This window comes from Ranitomeya variabilis, chromosome 4 (assembly GCF_051348905.1).
Source record: "Ranitomeya variabilis isolate aRanVar5 chromosome 4, aRanVar5.hap1, whole genome shotgun sequence".
NCBI classification, from domain to species: domain Eukaryota; kingdom Metazoa; phylum Chordata; class Amphibia; order Anura; family Dendrobatidae; genus Ranitomeya; species Ranitomeya variabilis.
This window is the reverse complement of record NC_135235.1, coordinates 631,395,816-631,411,254: the sequence shown is the minus strand read 5'-3', so window position 1 is coordinate 631,411,254 and position 15,439 is coordinate 631,395,816. Positions and strand designations below refer to the sequence as shown.

Here is a 15,439-nt window from a genome sequence, read left to right as displayed (position 1 = left end):
GAAATACACGCACTTATATGCACTGCTATTCTATCAATGAGGCTGTTTATAGTGTAGTGCTTCTTTCACAATTTCTTTTTTTTACTTTAAATATTTTTATTGGGTTTTAACATTGATATCAAAACAGAAAATTCCAATTACGTTCAATAATAACAATAGAAAATTTGACGGTTGTTAATATCAAGTTGTTAATAAACATTAGAATATAAGTATAATCAGCTTGCTGAAGTATTAATATAAGCTCTTACATGAGCCAAATAATTATGTGTGTGTTAGAGGAATGTAAACAAGAAAGGAGGGTGGAAAGAGAAAGATTGAGAAGGAAAACTAAGTGGGGGAGAGACAAAAAAAAAATTATTGAAACCAGCACATCTACCACGAGATTCTATTCTATTCAACCTCTTAAAGATCAAAAGTAATATTCTTTGCTCAAGGTTGATCCAGTGCCAGTTCCACGACCATTGGTGCTTACGGTACACAAACAACAAAGATTCCAGTAGGCAATAATACAGTTTTGCAGTAACTATGAGAAGCTATCCTGTCTGCATGGACTGATAGTCTTGCATAATGATTTTAACATCTATTGACGTCTGATACGGCAAACTGCGGCAGTTCTGAAAGAGATAAGAGGTCCAGTGTTCTCTTCTTTTAGGTGCCTCTATAAGGTGTTATTTGGAATTCAGTAACAACAGTTTATTGGTAATTGTATACTTTTTCTTAATCATTTAGTGTTGCTTTCATCTTCTATCAATTGACATGTCACTTAAATTTGTCTGTAATTGCTCAATTGTTTTTTAGGGCTTCTAAAAAATAAATAAATTGCTCAATTGTTTTTTAGGGCTTCTAAAAAATAAATAATCTACTTCCGTGTGTGATTTTTCTGATGTTTAATAAGATTTGGTTTGTAGGCAAACATTTTTCCACATTCTGAACATGAAAATGTTTTTCCTACGTGAGCTCTTTGATGTCCAATAAGAGATGAGTTTTCAGCAAAACACTTTCCACATACGGGACATGGAAATGGCTTCTCTCCTGGGTGATGTCTCTGATGTCTAACTAAAGCCGATTTCTGGTTAAAACTTTTGCCACATTGTAAACATGAAAATGGTTTCTCCCCTGTGTGAATTCTCTGATGTCTAATAAAATCAGATCTCTTAGGATAACATTTCCCACATTCTGTACATAAAAATGGTTTCTTCTCTACATGAATTCCCTGACGTCTAACACGATCTGATTTCTGCTTATAATCTTTCCCACATTCTGAGTATGAAAATGATTTTTGCCTAGTGTGAATTCTCTTATGTCTAGCAAAATCTGATGCCCGGAAAAAACATTTCCTACATACTAGGCATGTATATGGCTTCTCCCCTGTGTGGGTTCTGAGATGTGCAACAAGTTCTGATGTCTCTTTAAAACATTTCCCACATTCTGAACATAAAAATGGCTTCTCCCCTGTGTGAATTCTCTCATGTTTAGCAAGATCAGATTTCTGAGAAAAGCATTTCCCACATTCTGAACATGAATATGGTTTTTCCCCAGTATGAATTCTTTGATGTGTAACAAGTTTTGATTTAACACTAAAACATTTCCCACATTCTGAACATAAAAATGGCTTCTCCCCTGTGTGAATTTTATGATGTCTAAGTAAACCTGATTTATAGCCAAAACATTTCCCACATTCTGAGCATGAAAATGGCTTCTTCCCTGTGTGAATTTTCTTATGTGCATCAAGATAGCATTTCCCTGTAAAACATTTGCCACATTCTGAACATAAAAATCGTTCCTCTACTGTGTGAGTCTTTTGATGTTCAATCTCCCTACTGTTATCTTTATTCTGAATAAAAACCTGAGATGAATCAGAAGATATGATTTGTTGAAAAAGATTTGGTGATGGAGTTTTGCTGAGAATGGCTGGAGGTATATTTGGGAACGTAGCATTCTCTTCATATATGTCTGGTATGAAATCATGATCTTCTTCTTTAAAATCTGACAATATCAGAAGTTCCTCTGAACACTCGGTCCAGTCATCTGCCAACAATAAAACTGATTTTACTCTTTTCAATAAATAATAATAATTATAATATAATACATTTTATAACATTTTTATACAAATTGCAGTAACATTCGGTTATCATCAAGACAATGAGGACAATAAGTCAGTGCTGTTAGGTGGTGTCTCGTGTCTCTCATAATGCTAAATGCAGTCTAGCACCGCGCAGAGCAAAGATGTAAAGCAGTAGACTAATGTACAAATAAGCCAAAGCTTTGCAGCAAATGTAGGGCTGGATTATCACATAATATTTTTAGTGGATCTAAAAATGCTATATTTTTGTATGTGTGATAAAATCTGATGGAAACATTGGTTTTCATCATTAAAATACATGAGGAACCTGAAAAATAATTTGCTTTAGTATCCTTTTCAAGCCATAGATCAGTCCCTCTTTCTTTAGAACATCTAGCTTAACCTAAATAAAATCATATTCTATACGTACAACTTTGGCTATTTCTGATCAAGATTGTTTTTTTTTTTTCATAATTATTTAATAAAAAATATCATATGGAGCATAATTTCAATATTAGGCCGGCGTCACACTGGCAACTAAAACGGACGAGTGCAATGCGATAAAAAAATCGCATTGCACTCAGACCAATGTTACACTATGGGGCAGCTCCCAGCAGCCCATTTTTTGTCTGCCATTTTTCTCGGTTCGAGACAATCGCAGCATGCTGCGATTGTCACGGACACTCGGCTGACTCTCTGCTCACTCGCACCTATATAAGCCTATGGGTGCGAGTGAGACAGCGCACATCACTCGGATATCATCCGAGTGCTGTGCGCTAAACGCGGACCCCGGCAATGGAGGAGATGGAGAAATTAATTTCTCCGCCTTCTCCGCAGCTGTGCTCCGATCCGCTCTGCGCGAGAGGCTGGGAGCACAGACGCATGACACTCGGCTCCTGCTCGCTGCAGAGCAGAAGCCGAGGGTCATTAGCATCTCGCATCGGATGCAATAGGCTAGTGTGTCGCCGGCCTTAAATGGTGTACAGCGTGGGTGGAGCACAGTTACTGAGTGATTTACATGATTTCAAACCTGAGTTACCCACCACCCCTTGTGGGCTATCTGCACAAAAGCTGTTCCACTCAGCGTGTCCACATGGACATTTCCTCTCTGAACCCTGTTCACACAGGTAATATACAGATGATCAGGTTTTTAAATACATCAGATAGGGATTGCATACATCAGTTAGGACTGCTCTATATGGGTATACCTTGACGTTTGGTGGAGCAGCTTACTATACATTTTTTGCAAAAAACGTATCAACCAAATACCCTGTTTTTTTACATCTTTTTACTAGCACTTGCAGATTACTGTGATTTTTTGAAACGGAGTGTTTTTGGTTTTACTATGCTCTTTTGTGTCTTCAAGTTTCTTGGTGGTGTGTGAGCATGTTCCTACAGACTTGTTCACTGTGCATGTAGCCCATGTGTTCCTGTTTCCATAATTGTTTTCTTGTGTCTACAAGACTGGTGAGTTACCCACCACTCCTTGTGAGCTATCTGCACAAAAGCTGTTCCACTCAGCGTGTCCGCATGGACATTTCCTCTCTGAACCCTGTTCCCACAGGTAATATACAGATGATCAGGTTTTGAAATACATCAGATAGGGATTGCATACATCAGTTAGGACTGCTCTATATGGGTATACCTTGACGTTTGGTGGAGCAGCTTAGTATACATTTTTTGCAAAAAAATGTATCAACCAAATACCCTGTTTTTTTACATCTTTTTACTAGCACTTGCAGATTACTGTGAATTTTTGAAACTGAGTGTTTTTCGTTTTACTGTGCTCTTTTGTGTCTTCAAGTCATCCAGACAGTGTTGTAATTCTTGTGCAGTTGAAGCACAGGCCTGCGCAGGAGCACTTTCCTCTGCTGCTTCGGGCACATGCGCATTACATGACTTTGTGCTGCCCTCTAGTAAGACAGATCAAAGTGCGCCTGCACCGGCCTGTGAAGGCTGGAGATTTGCAATAATAAGTGGATGACGTAGGATGTGTCATCCACATCAGCCAATCAGTAGGACACAAATGTGAGGATAGAGGAAACACCAGGAAAAGACAAACGTCATTTGCACTGGACCGCGTCAAATAGCATACGGCACGAGAGAGCCATAGAAGGTCATTTTTCTAAGTTAAGGGCTTTGGTACAAGAGGAGTTTAATGTGATCCCATTAGCTTAAATTGGGAATAGTTGCTAACACAGATTAGTAATGGAGTGCTGTCTATAAGACACCTTTCCATTACTAATTCTATAGTTATATTGTAAATAAACACACAGCCAGCATAAGTCTTTTATTTGAAATAAAAACAAAACACACTTTTCCTTTTTTTATTTAAAAATAACAAACAGTTTTACTCACCTAACGCCCATTCCATTGAATCCCTTGTCTCCTGTAATAAAACAAAAAAACAACAATATCCCTCACCTGTCCATCTTTTTATCCCACACCATAATTCATGTCTGGGGATTAATAGTTTTCAACCTGGATGGTGCCAAGATATGACCGTCCAGCCTGAGAACCACTGATGAATGAGCTGCTGCAAGCGCAGCACCAGTGACTTCATCGAGGTTACCTCCAGTTACTGAGGCTGCGTTCCCAGCTGGGCCATTGAACTGTAGTGACCTCTCTCAGATGAGATCACCACTAGCACAGTGAGAAAAAACCTCACGGTGCAGAGGTGAGTTCACTGCAGTTCAAATTCAGGGCAGTGAAATTCTCCCGGTGAACTGCGGTTCCCATCAGCTCATTCATCAGTGGATCTCAGCTTGGATGGGCTCATCTTGGCACCATCCAGGTTAAAAACTATTAATCCCCAGACATGGATCACAGCGTGGGACAGAACGTTGTGCAGGTGAGGGATATTGTTGATTTTTATTTTTGTTTTATTACAGGAGATGAGGGATTCAATGGACTGGGCGCTGAATATAACTGTGTTTGTTATTTTTTGATAAAAAAGGAAAAGGGTGTTTTGTTTTATTTCACACAAAAGATTTTACTTGCTGCGTGTTTATTTACAATTGTTAAAAATGGGAGGAGCACTAACTTTTTAAAATTATTTATTTAAATAATTAAAAAACAGCATGGGGACCCTTCTATTCTTGATAACCAGTATTGCTGAAGCTGACAGCTGAGGGTTGCAACCCCCAGCTGTGAGTTCTGCCTGGCTGGTCATCAAAAATACAGGGGAACCCACGGCATTTTTTTAAAATTATTTATTTAGAGCGCAGGGGCCAGCTAATGATTACTCCCATCAGCCGCTCCTGCTCTCACGGTTATTAGTGGCAGCAAGAGTCAGCTGATGGGAGCAGTAGTCCCATCAGCCGACACCAGTGTCCGGGGGTAAACTTTATGCCTCTGATCACAGCTGCATGCTCATACTGTCATTGGACAGTGTGGGAACCACAGCTGCCTGACCAGCGGTAATGATTTTATAGATGCCTCTCCATTACTAACCCGTGGGCTTGATGTCACCAGATAATAGAAAGGTGACATCAACCCTACAAATATGAACCCTACTTACCACCACTACATTGCAAGTAAGAAGAATCAGGCAAAGTGCCAGAATTGGCTCATCAAATAGATGTGCCTTTTCTGGGGGGCTGCTGTCTACTATTTTTAGGATGTGGGGAACAATATTCATGGCCCCTTACCAACCTGAGAATGCCAGCCTCTAGCTCTCTGCTTTAGCAAGCCTGGTTGTCAATAATGGGGGGGGACTCCACGCTGTTTATTTATTATTATTTCTTTAATTTAAAAAAACAGCGTGGGCACCCCTCTATTCTTGATAGGCAGCCTTGCTGAAGCTGACAGCTGAGAGCTGCAGCCCTCAGCTGTGAGTAGCTGGTTATCAAAAATACAGGGGAACCCACAATGGGTTTTATTTTAATTATATATTTAGAGCGCAGGTGATGGGTGATGAATATTCCCATCAGCCGGCGCCTGCTCTCACTGTTATTAGCTAATGCAAGCAGTAGTCTATCAGCCAACACCAGTGACCAGAGGTAAACTTTATATCTCCAATCACAGCTACGTGCTCACGCTGTCATTGGACAGTGTGGGAACCGCTGCTGTCTGACAAGCGGTAATGATCAGAAGAGGTGTTTGCCACAGTGTCGTGCACAAGACAGCATGGCAAACACTGGATGTTGGGGCACCTCATTCAAGTAAATAGGGTCCGGTTCGGGTACTGTTCTGGTACCCGAACCCAAACGTTTTTTAACTGTTCGTCAGAACCCGCTGGACTCATCCAGGGGTCCGCCCATCTCAACTTGGAATGTAGCTTCTGACTTCTGGCCAGTCAGAAGCTGCACTCACAAGATGTCCTCGCAGGATTGGAGCAGCAGCGAGAAAAGGTGAAGGCACCGGAGTGTGAACATATGACCAGTGTTGTGAATTTGCTTTTTGCTCCCTCTAGTGGTTACTAGTTTTTTGACTCTGGTTTTTCTGTCTTTCCTTTTATCCGCACCTGGGTCGTTAGTTAGGGGTGTTGCTATATAAGCTCCCTGGACCTTCAGTTCAATGCCTGGCAACGTAGTTATCAGAGCTAGTCTGCTGTGCTCTTGTCTACTGATCCTGGTTCCAGTTATATCAGCTAAGTCTGCCTTTTGCTTTTTGCTATTTGTTTTGGTTTTGTATTTTTGTCCAGCTTGTTCCAAATCTATATCCTGACCTTTGCTGGAAGCTCTAGGGGGCTGGTGTTCTCCCCCCGGACCGTTAGACGGTTCGGGGGTTCTTGAATTTCCAGTGTGGATTTTGATAGGGTTTTTGTTGACCATATAAGTTACCTTTCTTTATTCTGCTATCAGTAAGCGGGCCTCTCTGTGCTAAACCTGGTTCATTTCTGTGTTTGTCATTTCCTCTTACCTCACCGTCATTATTTGTGGGGGGCTTCTATCCAGCTTTGGGGTCCCCTTCTCTGGAGGCAAGAAAGGTCTTTGTTTTCCTCTACTAGGGGTAGCTAGATTCTCCGGCTGGCGCGTGTCATCTAGAATCAACGTAGGAATGATCCCCGGCTACTTCTAGTGTTGGCGTTAGGAGTAGATATATGGTCAACCCAGTTACCACTGCCCTATGAGCTGGATTTTTGTATTCTGCAGACTTCCACGTTCCTCTGAGACCCTCGCCATTGGGGTCATAACAGTTTGCCAGGCCAGTATTAAATGTTTAATGCATTGCAGAAGAGGGATTATAAGAAAGAAGATTCTGAGTTTTTTTTTTTCTCCTTCCCCTTTACCTCAGAGTGGCTATGCTTGCTGCAGACATGAATGTCCAGACCTTGATTACAAGTGTGGACCAGCTGGCTACTCGTGTGCAGGGCATACAAGACTATGTTATCAGAAATCCTAGGTCAGAACCTAAAATACCGATTCCTGAACTGTTTTCCGGAGACAGGTTTAAGTTTAGGAATTTCGTGAATAATTGTAAATTGTTTTTGTCCCTGAGACCCTGTTCATCAGGAGATTCTGCTCAGCAAGTAAAGATTGTTATTTCGTTCTTACGGGGCGACCCTCAGGATTGGGCTTTTTCGCTGGCGCCAGGAGATCCGGCATTGGCTGATCTTGATGCGTTTTTTCTGGCGCTCGGTTTACTTTATGAGGAACCCAATCTTGAGATTCAGGCAGAAAAGGCCTTGCTGTCTATGTCTCAGGGGCAGGACGAGGCTGAAGTGTATTGCCAAAAATTTCGGAAATGGTCCGTGCTGACACATTGGAACGAGTGTGCACTGGCCGCTAATTTTAGAAATGGCCTTTCTGAAGCCATTAAGAATGTTATGGTGGGTTTTCCCATTCCCACAGGTCTGAATGATACTATGGCACTGGCTATTCAAATTGACCGGCGGTTGCGGGAGCGCAAAACCGCAAATTCCCTCATGGTGTTGTCTGAACAGACACCTAATTCGGTGCAATGTGATAGAAAAACCGCAAATTCCCTCATGGTGTTGTCTGAACAGACACCTGATTTAATGCAATGTGATAGAATCCTGACTAGAAATGAGCGGAAAATTCATAGACGCCGGAATGGCTTGTGCTACTACTGTGGTGATTCTACACATGTTATCTCAGCATGCTCTAAACGTATAGCTAAGGTTGTTAGTCCTGTCACCGTTGGTAATTTGCAACCTAAATTTATTCTGTCTGTAACTTTGATTTGCTCACTGTCATCTTATCCTGTCATGGCGTTTGTAGATTCAGGTGCTGCCCTGAGTCTCATGGATCTCTCATTTGCTAAGCGCTGTGGATTTACTCTTGAACCATTAGAAAATCCTATTCCTCTTAGGGGTATTGATGCTACACCATTGGCAGCAAATAAACCGCAGTATTGGACTCAGGTTACCATGTGCATGACTCCTGAACACCGCGAGGTGATACGTTTCCTGGTTTTACATAAAATGCATGATTTGGTCGTTTTAGGGCTGCCATGGTTACAGACCCATAATCCAGTCCTGGACTGGAAGGCTATGTCAGTCTCAAGTTGGGGCTGTCGTGGTATTCATGAGGATTCCCTGCCTGTGTCTATTGCTTCTTCTACGCCTTCGGAAGTTCCGGAGTATTTGTCTGATTATCAGGATGTCTTCAGTGAGTCTGAGTCCAGTGCACTGCCTCCTCATAGGGACTGTGACTGTGCTATAGATTTGATCCCAGGCAGTAAATTTCCTAAGGGAAGACTGTTTAATCTGTCGGTACCTGAACATACCGCTATGCGTTCATATATCAAGGAGTCTCTGGAAAAAGGACATATTCGTCAGTCTTCTTCCCCTCTTGGTGCGGGATTCTTTTTTGTGGCAAAAAAGGACGGATCTTTGAGACCTTGTATTGATTATCGGCTTTTAAATAAGATCACTGTCAAATTTCAGTATCCTTTACCGCTGTTGTCTGACTTGTTTGCCCGGATTAAGGGTGCCAAGTGGTTCACCAAGATAGACCTTCGTGGTGCGTACAACCTTGTGCGCATTAAGCAAGGTGATGAATGGAAAACCGCATTCAATACGCCCGAAGGTCATTTTGAGTACTTGGTGATGCCTTTTGGGCTCTCCAATGCGCCTTCAGTTTTTCAGTCCTTTATGCATGACATTTTCCGGAAGTATCTGGATAAATTTTTGATTGTTTATCTGGATGATATTTTGGTTTTTTCTGATAATTGGGATTCGCATGTGGAGCAGGTCAGGTTGGTCTTTAAAATTTTGCGTGAAAATTCTTTGTTTGTCAAGGGCTCAAAGTGTCTCTTTGGTGTACAGAAGGTTCCCTTTTTGGGGTTCATTTTTTCCCCTTCTGCTGTGGAGATGGACCCAGTCAAGGTCCGAGCTATTCTTGATTGGACTCAGCCCTCGTCAGTTAAGAGTCTTCAGAAGTTCTTGGGCTTCGCTAACTTCTACCGTCGTTTTATCGCTAATTTTTCTAGCATTGTGAAACCTTTGACGGATATGACCAAGAAGGGCTCCGATGTAGCTAACTGGGCTCCTGCTGCCGTGGAGGCTTTCCAGGAGTTGAAACGCCGGTTTACTTCGGCGCCTGTTTTGTGCCAGCCTGACGTCTCACTTCCCTTTCAGGTTGAGGTGGATGCTTCGGAGATTGGGGCAGGGGCCGTTTTGTCGCAGAGAGGCCCTGGTTGCTCTGTTATGAAACCTTGTGCCTTTTTCTCTAGGAAGTTTTCACCTGCCGAGCGAAATTATGATGTGGGCAATCGGGAGTTGTTGGCCATGAAATGGGCATTTGAGGAGTGGCGTCATTGGCTCGAGGGTGCTAAGCATCGTGTGGTGGTCTTGACTGATCACAAAAATCTGATGTATCTCGAGTCTGCTAAACGCCTGAATCCTAGACAGGCCCGCTGGTCATTGTTTTTCTCCCGCTTTGATTTTGTTGTCTCGTATTTACCAGGTTCAAAGAATGTGAAGGCCGATGCTCTTTCTAGGAGCTTTGTGCCTGATGCTCCTGGAGTCGCTGATCCTGTTGGTATTCTTAAAGATGGAGTTATCTTGTCAGCTATTTCTCCGGATCTGCGACGTGTGTTGCAGAGATTTCAGGCTGATAGGCCTGAGTCTTGTCCACCTGACAGACTGTTTGTTCCGGATAAGTGGACCAGCAGAGTCATTTCCGAGGTTCATTCCTCGGTGTTGGCAGGTCACCCGGGAATTTTTGGCACCAGAGATCTGGTGGCCAGGTCCTTTTGGTGGCCTTCCTTGTCAAGAGATGTGCGGTCATTTGTGCAGTCCTGTGGGACTTGTGCTCGAGCTAAGCCTTGCTGTTCTCGTGCCAGCGGTTTGCTCTTGCCCTTGCCTGTCCCGAAGAGACCTTGGACACATATCTCCATGGATTTCATTTCTGATCTTCCGCTATCTCAGGGCATGTCCGTTATCTGGGTGATATGTGATCGCTTCTCCAAGATGGTCCATTTGGTTCCTTTGCCTAAGCTGCCTTCCTCTTCCGATCTGGTTCCTGTGTTTTTCCAGAACGTGGTTCGTTTGCACGGCATCCCTGAGAATATTGTGTCAGACAGAGGATCCCAGTTCGTTTCCAGGTTCTGGCGATCCTTTTGTAGTAGGATGGGCATTGATTTGTCGTTTTCGTCTGCTTTCCATCCTCAGACTAATGGACAGACGGAGCGAACCAATCAGACTTTGGAGGCTTATTTGAGGTGTTTTGTCTCTGCTGATCAGGACGATTGGGTGACATTCTTGCCGTTGGCTGAGTTTGCCCTTAATAATCGGGCTAGTTCCGCCACCTTGGTTTCGCCTTTTTTCTGCAACTCTGGTTTCCATCCTCGCTTTTCTTCGGGTCATGTGGAGCCTTCTGACTGTCCTGGGGTGGATTCTGTGGTGGATAGGTTGCAGCAGATCTGGAATCATGTGGTGGACAACTTGAAGTTGTCACAGGAGAAGGCTCAGCGCTTTGCCAACCGCCGCCGCGGTGTGGGTCCCCGACTACGCGTTGGGGATTTGGTGTGGCTTTCTTCCCGCTTTGTTCCTATGAAGGTCTCCTCTCCCAAATTTAAACCTCGTTTTATTGGGCCTTACAAGATATTGGAAATCCTTAATCCTGTATCTTTTCGTCTGGATCTTCCTGTGTCGTTTGCTATTCACAATGTATTTCATAGGTCCTTGTTGCGGCGGTACATTGTGCCTGTAGTTCCTTCTGCTGAGCCTCCTGCTCCGGTGTTGGTTGAGGGCGAGTTGGAGTACGTGGTGGAGAAGATCTTGGATTCTCGCCTCTCCAGGCGGAGGCTTCAGTACCTGGTCAAGTGGAAGGGCTATGGTCAGGAGGATAATTCCTGGGTGGTCGCCTCTGATGTTCATGCGGCCGATTTAGTTCGTGCCTTTCATGCCGCTCATCCTGATCGCCCTGGTGGTCGTGGTGAGGGTTCGGTGACCCCTCACTAAGGGGGGGGTACTGTTGTGAATTTGCTTTTTGCTCCCTCTAGTGGTTACTAGTTTTTTGACTCTGGTTTTTCTGTCTTTCCTTTTATCCGCACCTGGGTCGTTAGTTAGGGGTGTTGCTATATAAGCTCCCTGGACCTTCAGTTCAATGCCTGGCAACGTAGTTATCAGAGCTAGTCTGCTGTGCTCTTGTCTACTGATCCTGGTTCCAGTTATATCAGCTAAGTCTGCCTTTTGCTTTTTGCTATTTGTTTTGGTTTTGTATTTTTGTCCAGCTTGTTCCAAATCTATATCCTGACCTTTGCTGGAAGCTCTAGGGGGCTGGTGTTCTCCCCCCGGACCGTTAGACGGTTCGGGGGTTCTTGAATTTCCAGTGTGGATTTTGATAGGGTTTTTGTTGACCATATAAGTTACCTTTCTTTATTCTGCTATCAGTAAGCGGGCCTCTCTGTGCTAAACCTGGTTCATTTCTGTGTTTGTCATTTCCTCTTACCTCACCGTCATTATTTGTGGGGGGCTTCTATCCAGCTTTGGGGTCCCCTTCTCTGGAGGCAAGAAAGGTCTTTGTTTTCCTCTACTAGGGGTAGCTAGATTCTCCGGCTGGCGCGTGTCATCTAGAATCAACGTAGGAATGATCCCCGGCTACTTCTAGTGTTGGCGTTAGGAGTAGATATATGGTCAACCCAGTTACCACTGCCCTATGAGCTGGATTTTTGTATTCTGCAGACTTCCACGTTCCTCTGAGACCCTCGCCATTGGGGTCATAACAGACCAGGGGCAGGGGACTTGTGTTTAACACCACTCCAGCGGTGAAGGAAAAAAAACCCACTGCAGTGGTGCTTCAACAATTTGGAAGCCTACTGCTCAGCACAGAAAAAATCTTGGACCGAGTATACCTCTTCAATCTCAATAATTATCTGCAAAGGTGGCATTGTTCCATGTGAATTAACATACATTTTAACCATGGCACTTAAAGGAGTTGGCAACATTATAATTATTTTAACAGGTGTGTTGGGGGAAGGGGGGTGTATCTTGATTTTATGTTTATTTACTACTATATACAATCCCCGGTAAAAATTATGGAATCACCGGCCTTGGAGGATGTTCATTCAGTTGTTTAATTTTGTAGAAAAAAAGCAGATCACAGACATGGCACAAAACTAAACTCATTTCAAATGACAACTTTCTGGCTTTAAGAAACACTAAAAGAAATCAAGAACAAAAAATGTGGTAGTCAGTAATGGTTATTTTTTTTAACCAAGCATAGGGGAAAAATTATGGAATCACTCAATTCTGAGGAAAAAATTATGGAATCATGAAAAACAAACAAAAAACACTCCAAAACATCACTAGTATTTTGTTGCACCACCTCTGGCTTTTATGACAGCTTGCAGTCTCTGAGGCATGGACTTAATGAGTGTCAAACAGTACTCTTCATCAATCTGGCTCCAACTTTCTCCAGCTTTGCAGGTTGGAGCCTTGTCATGAACCATTTTCTTCAACTTCCACCAAAGATTTTCAATTGGATTGAGATCCGGACTATTTGCAGGCCATGACATTGACCTTATGTGACTTTTTTCAAGGAATGTTTTCACAGATTTTGCTCTATGGCAGGATGCATTATCATCTTCAAAAATGATTTCATCATCCCCAAACATCCTTTCAATTGATGGGATAAGAAAAGTGTCCAAAATATCAACATAAACTTGTGTATTTATTGAAGATGTAATGACAGCCATTTTCCCTGGTGCCTTTACCTGACATGCAGCCCCATATCATCAATGACTGTGGAAATTTGCATGTTCTCTTCAGGCAGTCATCTTTATAAATCTCATTGGAACAGGACCGAACAAAAGTTCCAGCATCATCACCTTGCCCAATGCAGATTCGTGATTCATCACTGAATATGACTTTCGTCCAGTCATCCACAGTCCACGATTGCTTTTCCTTAGCCCATTGTAACCTTGTTTTTTGTTTTTTTAGGCGTTAATGATGGCTTTCGTTTAGCTCTTCTATATGTAAATCCCATTTCCTTCAGGCGGTTTCTTACAGTTCGGTCACAGACGTTGACTCCAGTTTCCACCCATTCGTTCCTCATTTGTTTTGTTGTGCATTTCCTGTTTTGGAGACATATTGCTTTAAGTTTCCGGTCTTGACGCTTTGATGTCTTCCTTGGTCTACCAGTATGTTTGCCTTTAACAACCTTGCCATGATGTTTGTCTTTGGTCCAGATTTTAGACACAGCTGACTGTGAACAACCAACATCTTTTGCAACATTGCTTGATGATTTTCTCCTTTGTTTCAATTGATATCTCTCGTTTTGGAGCCATGATTCATGTCAGTCCACTTGGTGCAACAGCTGTCCAAGGTGTGATCACTCCTTTTTAGATGCAGACTAACAAGCAGATCTAATTTGATGCAGGTGTTATTTTTTGGTATGAAAATTTACAGGGTGATTCCATAATTTTTTTCTCAGAATCGAGTGATTCCGTAATTTTTCCCCTATGCTTGGTTAAAAAAAAATAACCATTACTGACTGCCACATTTTTTGTTCTTGATTTCTTTTATTGTTTCTTAAAGCCAAAAAGCTGCCATTTGAAATGACTTTAGTTTTGTGCCATGTCTGTGATCTGCTTTTTTGCTACAAAATTAAACAACTGAATGAACATTCTACAAGGCTGCTGATTCCATAATTTTTTCCAGGGGTTGTAGGTATGACAGTTTTTTTTCTTGAACATGCTGGTGCAGGTCTGTATGTCTGTTCACTTACTGCACCAGTCCATAAAATGGCTGCTGGTGTAGGAGCATGTGAACCAGATCAGTCCATCAGCTTCCTCCAATGGAAAAGCAGGTTTCTCATATGAATTGTTTGTCAATTGGAGAAGGCTGATGGAAAGATCTGGTCACACGCTCCTTCAACAGTATCCATTGTATGGCCTGTAGAGCTGTGCTATCTGTGAGGAAAGCTGCACTAACAAATGCAGGAAAAGAATTTGTCATACCTATATACTAGTGAGTGCCACAAAAATAACACTATACTCAATATAGTGCACTAATTCTAAAATTAAAATTGTCTAGCTGTGGGGGGATAAGCATTTCTCAGAGTAGCACTGACACTTGGTGCTTAGTTACACATTTATGTCATACTGCACAATGGGGTCAAAAAAACAAAAAAAATTCTAATTCAACAGTTCCAAGGAAACTCACAGCATACAGCAGAGATGTCAGAACTTGTGGATAATATTACAGATTAACCAGAATCAAGTGGACATTTTCCTAGCTTCTCCTCACTAAGGGAACATAAGTTGCTATCAGCTCATCCTTGATTTTCTGAATATTATAACATTGGCAATAAAATTGCAGGCAAATGTTGATGACACTTGACAGTGGGGGTATATAGATATAAGTAGAGAAAGATTTTTGCATGGTAGATAAAAAAAAAAATCACTTTTCCTCACAATAAGTTCCATAATCTATATTATCTTGTGGTTGGACCACTCTCTTATATCCCTGACTTTAGATGAACTGTTTAATTCTCTACACCCATCTAAATGTAAATTTAACAATTCTAAACTTTCTCATCCAGACTTTAGTCTCCGCATTAAGCCCGGGATCACACGAGCGTAGATTTTCTCATGTGAGAATCAGATCGGTTATGTTAATGACACTCTGATAGAACTCTTATCCAAGTTTTCGTAGAGTGCTGGCTTAGTGCAGCACAGGTGAGAAGTCAGAGAACAAAATTTCCCTATTTTCTCCATTCTGTGACACCCAAGTGCAGTCCAATATTTTCCACGCACCCATAGACTTGGATTGATGAGTACCATCCGATTTGCACTGTAAATTGCAGCATGCTGAGATTTTTTTTCTCATGTCGAATCGGAATAAAAAAAACGTTGATCAGCACCACCCCATAGTATAACATTGGTCTATGTACTATCCGATAAAACATTGTGTGAGCGAGCCCTAAATATAATTTATTCCCCTTTCTCTATGGACTGCACACA

The 15,439-nt window shown here is 42.3% G+C and overlaps 2 protein-coding genes across 2 annotated transcripts in view; one reads left to right on the top strand and one right to left on the bottom strand.

Moving 5' to 3' along the window:
- The window catches only part of LOC143768146 (uncharacterized), a 350,260-nt gene that overhangs the window by 287,997 nt on the left and 46,824 nt on the right, over positions 1-15,439 (top strand). The gene's annotated exons all lie outside the window — the stretch shown is intronic.
- Positions 639-15,439, bottom strand: part of LOC143767267 (uncharacterized) — a 32,769-nt gene continuing 17,968 nt past the window's right edge. The window contains exon 7 of the mRNA XM_077255472.1: positions 639-2,028. Coding sequence (XP_077111587.1) covers positions 860-2,028 — 1,169 coding nt within the window. The 3' untranslated portion in view covers positions 639-859. The remainder of the gene's footprint in view (positions 2,029-15,439) is intronic.